Below are 8,223 nucleotides of genomic sequence, written 5' to 3' on the forward strand. Positions count from 1 at the left end.
TTTTCCAGTGATGTATGTCCTTTCACTTAGCCACAAATGGGTGGTCAGCAAGGTATCTAAGCCCATATTTTGTCTAAAGTAATAATTTTCTCAGTGTCACCCCCCATAGAGCCTTTGACTTGGTGCCCAAGGACTGCCCAGTGTTTTTCTACTGCTCTGTCAGTACCCAGCACCACTTCAAAAATACATGAATGAAGCACCTCAACCCATCTTATTTGTTCCATCCCATCTTATTTTTTATTTAAGCTGACATTTAAAGCAGATCCAATAGCCTGTGAAATGGATGGTATTTCTAGATTTAGTAGATTACCTGGTTAACTCATAGTGGCAGACTACTGGAAAGCCTTACACATCACTCGCCACATGCTCTTTGATGTATGGCCTTGCAAAGTCCATTTGATTTGGCTTTATTTTTTGTTCCATCATTTGTTTCAAGTTGGCCCAACATACCGGCTAACACTTAAAGGATTCACCTCTCGTTTTCCTTTAAGTGAGTATGTTAAAAGAAAGCAAAGGTTTCTGAGGTTCAAAGCTGCCCATTATTACACAGATGTGTACAACTAATTTAAAAACAGCAGCTACTTAAACCACTAACTGGAGCAAAACAAAGCAATACGCTGATGGATTAGACAGATTAAAGAAGAGGTTTGAAGGCAAAGGTGTTCCTGGACTCTTGGTTGCCTGCTCTTTGCTCTCCTATTCAGGATTCTTTCAATTGCTTCCCAGGATCTATGCATTCCTTATGATCCTCTGTAGATTCCTAAGGATTTCTCCTTTCTTCTACTAGTCCTTGATTGATTTGGACTTAGTTTCCTTCTGCATGGCCTTCTTCTCTTCCTAGACTTATCTTGGTCTGTACTGGGACTTGCTACCTTGTTGTACTCTGGGCCATGTCACACTGCTGCTGGGGAGGACCAATGTCTCCCTCTTGCATCTTCTCCAGAGGTTTCACTTCATCTGGCAGCCAGGACAAGCTCTCTCCGTGCTACCACTCATTGCCACAGCCTCCTTAGCATGTCCTGTCCTCATCCCAGACCCCATCCTGATCAGTGGTAGCACACAATGGGAAGAAACTTTCAGTGTAAAGAGCTCTAGCTGGCACCAAAACCAATGGTTTTACTTCACTTTACCTTTGCTTTCTCCATCTTCCCCAATGTTATTCATTATAACAGCTTGCATTTCTTTTCAAACTAACTTGCAAGCTGTACAGGACTGGAGGAAACTGCAGCTGAGCAACACTGCACAAAGGAGCCAGGCTCCCTAGGGATGTCCTCACTAGACATCAGGGCCATAAGGGGACAATGGGAGCAGCTGCAAGGTAGGTGTCTTGTGCAAGTGGTCCTGAAGGAGTGGGACCTGTAGTATTGGCACAGGCAGACTTGTGGCTTCATGAGTTAACATCTGCCAGGGGATTTTCTGTCTCAGCTTTCACTCACTGTATTTAAGCTCTTGTGTGACTCCAGAACTGCATCCAGACCTTTGGATGCACTGCCACATTATTTTGTCTTGTTACTGAACTTCCTTGTTTCCTTTGTGCACATTAATTCCTCATTCTATGCCCTGCTGCTAGCAACTGAGGTCTTCAGTTTGTAACAATTTTATGATGTATGTACTTAAAAACATGATTTTTGTATCTCCACAGTCAACTGAATATGTACAATCAGCACTGCAATGTTTGCAATGTCTTGTCACTAGTAAGTTTGAATCAAGAATGTGTTTATCTGTGAGTTAGTATCTAGACCTTTAATACTGTTCCAGGTTGCCCAGATCAGCTCTTTGAAGTCATTGTCAAGACTGGGTTTGCTGTTTTCCTCCATATAAACAAAGGACATTACGTACAATCCAGGGAGCATGCCCTGGGTGTCAGGAGGTCATGGTTACATCAGGGCTTCCAGCAAGTTTCACAACAAAGCTGTGAAGTACCTGAGACACAGTCACACACGCTTTTCCTCTTCAATAGAATTTTTTTTGCTCTGAAAAGCCAGGCCACATCTATTGTGCATGTCTGTTCTACAACTGGCTCTTCACCTCTCTATGGGCAACCGTTTTGACTGAAATGAGTATTTCTACCTTTGTATAATTCTGATAGAAGAAAGGGTAAATATTCTCCTCCTTTCTAAAGATATTTCTAAAGCAAGTGGTGTATCTCACTCAGAATTTTTTCTGGAATACACCTGTCCCCCAAAGACATACAATGTTCCCGTTGCCAGGAGGCAATTGATATCTTCATGGGGAGAGTGTAATAAATTGAAGCACAGTGGTCAGCCTCCTAGAAAAATGTCAGAGAAGGGTAGGTGTCAGGGAGAAACTATAGTAACATGAGAGGCAGATGCAGAGAACTAGCAGTGTATGAGTCCAGACAAATCAATTCCTGCCACAATTTGCCATCCTGTAATTGCATGGAAATGAAGGTGAGCTGAAAACCTGAAAGGCTTTTAGAATAAAGAAATGGGTTGTGTCTCTGGGAGGACTACATCACTTAAGGACTATGGACTGAGTAGATTAGGCCCACATTTTCATTTACTTGTGGGATGATTTTTTTGTCTTGCAAGGCCTGGGATTCATGAAAATGATCTTCATTTGTATTTATTTTTTTGACTGTTATTATTTCCTCATAGATTTTGTAAACTCCAGTAGCATGGTAGTGCATGTGAGATGGGAAAACAGAGGCAGTTACAGTGAGCAACTACTTCCAGACACTACAGTGATACAAATGATCCTATAAATCAACCAGCTCAATGGCTGATACGAAATAGTGGAAAATAAATAAGATTTATTTTGAACTTAGCTCATTTTAGATGGTCTAGATTGAGCGAGCTATATATTAGAGATGAAAGTATTTTCCCTAAATATTGGCCACATTATGAGATTGATTTTTAAGTGTGACCCCATGCTAAAATCAGTGCATAATTCTGCCTACAAAATGGCTGGTTGTTTGATATATCTGCACTGTCTATCTGGAATGTCTTTAATCAGAGAAAAGGCTCCAAATCAGAGACATCCTCAAGGAGCAACATTTACATTTGGATTTACAAGTTCAAAGCTGCCACGTTTAAGTTTTCCATCCATCTCATTATATCTTCAGGGTATTTACGGACTCCAGCTTCAGATAGATAAAGTTGCAGTGGTTGGATTTAGGCACTTTAAGTAAGTTTGCTGTTTGCAATTTTTTACTGGTATGTTTGGAGCTTTTTCATCTCCTTTAACCTGCAGAGACTTCATTGAACTGATTTAATGCCAAAAGCAAGGCAGAGAGCTCTGTGACTTCTACTGCTTTCAGTATCAATATTCTTGGCTGCTGTACAAGCAGAAACACAGATCTTTGAATCTAGGTGTCGAGGGTAAAGTTTATCTGTTCCTGCCTGTCTAGCTCTTCTGGTTATTCAAAACACTCCCACAGAATGGCTTGGGTTGGAAAGGACATTAGGAATGATGCCTGCTTTCTAACGTACCTGATGTTAGAGATGCTGTGCTCTTGATGTTGACCAATATTTATTAGCATTTCTGGGTAGCACTTGAGTTCTTCTCTAAGCAGGCAAGTCTGGGCAGAAGACCATAGAAAATAGATTTTAGAAAGATCTGTATATAGAAAAAATGCATATCTTTTGGGGTTATGAATAACATTTTATGTCTCAAAGTGAAAAAGACAATCTATGTTTATCCTTTAGGAAAAAAGTTTGAAGCCATGTTCATTCAGATTTTCTTTTAAACACAGTCTGGCCCTCTGAACTGAGATGCAAGGAGAGATATCAACATCATGTCTTCAGAGGATGAATAACTTCCCAAGAAGCTTACACTACATTAAGACCCATCTTCACAATGAACATTCCTAGGAGAAGAGGTACAGTAATTGCTACAAGGCTGTTCTGTGGTGGTAGTGAAAGATTAATTGACTTGCTGGGAAAAGACAGAAGATGAGACACCAGAAAGTGTCTTCAAATATTATTCGCTAGAGGAAGTATGGGAAGTTTGGGAATCTCCCTTCATAGGCTTAGTACTATCATTTAAGCATTAGGAAAATCCCACCAATACAGCCAGGTTCTCTATTAATAGCTTTGTTCTTATCGTACAGAAATGTCAATGTAATCAGAATTCAAGCCACTACTTCCATTAGAAGCAGAGCTTCCTTCTTTTGCTTACTGCTGGCACAGGTGATGACAAGCCACATTGCTTCTGGGAAAAGGAAGCTCTAAGGGCATCCAAATCTGATACAAACAGAATCCTAGTGGTTGCAAGGTGTGAAGCAGAATACAGGAAATAGGGCCCATTTCTTCTGCTTACTCAAGTGTTAACTCTCGTCAACAAGAAATTAAAAGAATAGGATCAATTTGAACAATGGAATACAAGTTGAAATGGGTCTGACCCACTTTCTTTCTTTTCTTACATGGCACCTCCTAAATCATGCCAGTGAAGATGGATTATACTTTCAGTCATGAGATAAACCTGTAAACTAGTTCTTGTCTGCAGCACTTGTGTATTATAGATCTTGTGTCTCCTGAAAGATGAATAATTACAGTCCCTGGGGAGATACTTTTAGAAAATGCAGTCATCATGGATTCTGCAGCTGTATGGACAATGATGATAAAAAGAAGAGCCTTCTTCTTGTCCCCAATGGGCATGAAAGTGAAATAGAAAGAACAAACAGCTCTCATTAGATTAATGAGTGAGGCTTCCAATTTATGGACAAGCTTCTGTTTCCCTCGCACTGATGAAATAAATACTATTTGATGAGGACCTCTAAACACCATCAGATCAAACCATGCCATAAACCAATTGCATTTGCCTTGATTTAAAGCAGGCTTGCCCCAGCACAGTGTCATATGGAAAGAATGGATCCTTCAAAATAAATTGACTGGATTTTCTTTGCATCTTTTCCTGTTTGGCAATCTGTCTTCATTGAAACCTTGGTGAATCAGATAACAAAACCTGATGAGCTGTGCATCATAAATCTGTAACTTATCTCATGGATGAATTCTTCCCTGTGCATGTTACCCTATATTTAGGATTTCAAGCATACTCATTATCCAAGGGATACATGAACAAGAAGTCTGCAAGAATTCTCTTCAAGCATATACTCCAAATATAACCTGCAAAGGTGGAACAGAGCTTTTCCCTTCCAAGAGCTTGTCTGAAGTAAGTATATGAAGAGCATATTATAAAGAATGTAGCACGTAAGACACATGGTTATGAAGCAAATGAGCTTTTCAGGTGAAGGTATCTTCTGGGATAGATGTAGAATTCCTTGTTCCCACACACTTGTCTGAAACAGCTTAAATGCAAAGATCACTAAGTGATCATAGAATGGTTTGATCTGGAAGAGACCTTGTTCCAATCCCCCTGCCATGGGCAGAGACACCTCGCCTAGACCAGGTTGCTCAAAGCCCCATCCAGCCTGGCCTTGAACACCTCCACGGAAGTGGCACCCACAACTTCACTGGGCAACCTGTTCCACTGTCACACCATCCTCACAGTGAAGAATTTCTTCCTTGTATCTAGTATAAATCTACCTTCTTCTAGTTTATAGCTATTACCCTTCATCCTATCACTACACACCCTTGTAAAAACTCCCTCCCTAGCTTTCCTGCAGGCCCCCTTCAGGTACTATAAGGTCCCCCTGCAGCCTTCTCTTCTTTAGGCTGGACAGCCTCGACTCTCTCAGCCTGGTCCCGTAGGGGAGTTGCTCCAGCCCTCTAATCATCTTTGTGCCCTCCTCTGGACCCACTCCAACAGCTCAACATTCCTGTGTTGGGGGCCCCGGATCTGGATGCAGCACTCCAGGGAGTTTTCTCTCTGCCTCTATTCAATGCCACTGACCCAGGCAGTTATCCTAACTGGTACAACTGGTGCTCTCATTGCCACTCTGCATGAACAGTAACAGCACAGTGGTGAGAGAGAGACCCAGGTACCCTCTCATCAAGAGGTGTCCAAAGGGTCGAGCCTATATTGCCTTTGCCTGCCAACAATTTTCATCATCATACTCCATCTAACAAAGAAGCACTTCTCTACGCGTGCATCGCTCCTCAATGCATTGGCCTAGGATTGTTCTGAGTAGAAAAAAGGAAACGAGATTTAATAACTGTGCAAGTCAATATGACCCTTCCAGAAAGGTGACAACAGCTGTAAGGGCATGGAGACACGGCACTTGAAATCTTCACACAACTGCAAGGGAAGCTCGCCATTTTGCCTCTGGCATTAGGACTCAAAGTGGGGAAAGGACCAGAGATGTTTTCAGCTACCTCATTAAGTGAGTGCACAGCTACTCTCCCAGGAGCTGGGAAGGATATTTGTCGCTCTCTGGCTTAAATGACATATTTCAAAGCCACTGTTGTTAGCTTCCAACAATGCCTCAACCTTGAAAGCAGTTTATCTGAAGATAAAGCTTGAAAGAGTAAGGCATCTTCTAGCTCTAGGAAGACAAAAGATGATCAGCATTTACAAAGATTAGAGCCAAAACACAATGGGATGCTATTCAAGGCAAGTATTTAGATTTTTATTACTGCTTGTACTATTGCTACCACCAGTACTTTTGTTACTGCTATTATTATGAAGGCAAACACAAAAGCTCTCTGAATATGTTCCTCAATATACAATACCTAATCTCTCCAGAATGATGGTGATTATACAGAAATGGAAGGGAAAACATCAGTGTGAAGTAAAGTCACAGTGTTTAAGCTTCATCAGTCCTTAGGCAGTGCCTCTGTGACCAATACAGAAAAAAAAACCAACAAAAAAAAACCAACAACAAAACACCAAAACAAAACAAAAAAACCCCATCTAAGATGTATTGATTATGAGAGCATAAAAAGCACATACCTGCTAGACCTTCACGTACAGGAACCAAGTAAGGTCTTGTCCAATTTTTATCATATTATACAACACAAAATTGCTTGGACTAGCATTAATAGACTATATTTGATCTGATCATTGCAAGCTCTCTATCTACACGCAGTGTTTAAAATTCATATCAATATCACATTAGGTCAGAATCAATAACAAAACTCAGAGTTTTTTCAGGTTGCCCTAGTATCAAAACTAGAAGTAAAAATCCAAACCTTTTCATTACATCTCTTAGAACTCAAAGTCCTGTTTTAAGATACTTAGACCCCTAAGTGCAGACACATTATATGGACTGCCAGCATTAAATGGACATGGTGTTTCTTCCAGTGCCTGTAGTCCTGGACCATTTTCTGTTGGTGAGCTCTCTCATGTTGTTTAAGAAAATAGCACTTAACCACTCAATATTTTGCTTGTCAGCACTGTGACATGGAGCACTGTTCTGTCAAGCAGCTTGAAAAGGGCAGTAGCTCGCAGAGTGGAGGGAAAAAAAACACCAATAAAAGGAGATTAATCCCAAGGAGATTAGAAAACAAAAAAGAAGAAAAAAAAAAGAAGAAGAGAATTTGCACAAGCACAAGCACAAAAATTCTGGAGATTTTGAGTTGTTTCTCACAGCAAGCCAGACCTTCATAACCTGGCAGGATGCTGCATGCTCCTTCTGAAAATCCCCTTCTTTGATGCATGCAGTATGCCATGATCCCAGCCCAGAGTGAAGACAATTCTCCCATCCCATGCTCCTTCCCACAGCCCTGCCATGTCCTCAGGGAATGGATCCCCCAGTGGAAGAGAAACGATGAGCACCAGGGATTGTTTGGCACAGACTGGGTTGTCTTTTTTGAGGGGCATTTCTGCCAAATGGGAGTGAGAGCATTAAGAGGAGAAAAACTGGCAGCTAGAATAGCATGCAAAAATCTAGCCCAGCTAATGCCACCCAACTGTTCATGGGTTTGTTGAATCAACAGCAGTACCTTCCAGCCTTCAGTGTGAGAAAGTGAAAGCCTAGGAAAAAAGCAGAAGATTTTGTGTAAGATCTTCCCATGAGGTGTGTGAGATGGCTTTAAAAATTCCTGTGAGCTGAGAAACCGTGCTCTGCTCTTACCATGATGGGTACTCTTCCAAGAGCTGAAATAACAAAAGCTGTTAGCAGAGCCGTGGGAGTGAGCCAGAGTGGCCATCAGAGGCGAGCAGCAGGAGGAGAGAGGGAGCAGGTAAGAGAAATAGGTCACCCCATCACACAGATCTGCCTAAATTAGGCCTTGCTACTTGTGAAAAATTAATAATCTCAGACAGAAAGGGAAGGTGACAGCATGAAGGGAGAAGCGACCCACCAGCCTCCACAGAAGACTGACATTGTTTGAGCTGTGCTTATATTTTAGCAATTAGGTA

General features: G+C 41.4%; 1 protein-coding gene across 7 annotated transcripts in view; it reads left to right on the top strand.

Annotated features, from left to right (window-relative positions):
• Positions 1-8,223, top strand: part of LOC101749895 — a 79,345-nt gene that overhangs the window by 38,238 nt on the left and 32,884 nt on the right. For all 7 annotated transcript variants that reach the window (XR_006939026.1, XR_006939025.1, XR_006939024.1 and 4 more), the window contains one exon: positions 3,716-3,841. Coding sequence is in view for 2 of the 7 variants with exons in the window: in XM_046939791.1 (XP_046795747.1) it covers positions 3,820-3,841 (22 nt within the window). In the remaining 5 variants the exon portion in view is untranslated. The remainder of the gene's footprint in view (positions 1-3,715; positions 3,842-8,223) is intronic.

This window comes from Gallus gallus, chromosome 3 (assembly GCF_016699485.2).
Source record: "Gallus gallus isolate bGalGal1 chromosome 3, bGalGal1.mat.broiler.GRCg7b, whole genome shotgun sequence".
NCBI lineage: Eukaryota > Metazoa > Chordata > Aves > Galliformes > Phasianidae > Gallus > Gallus gallus.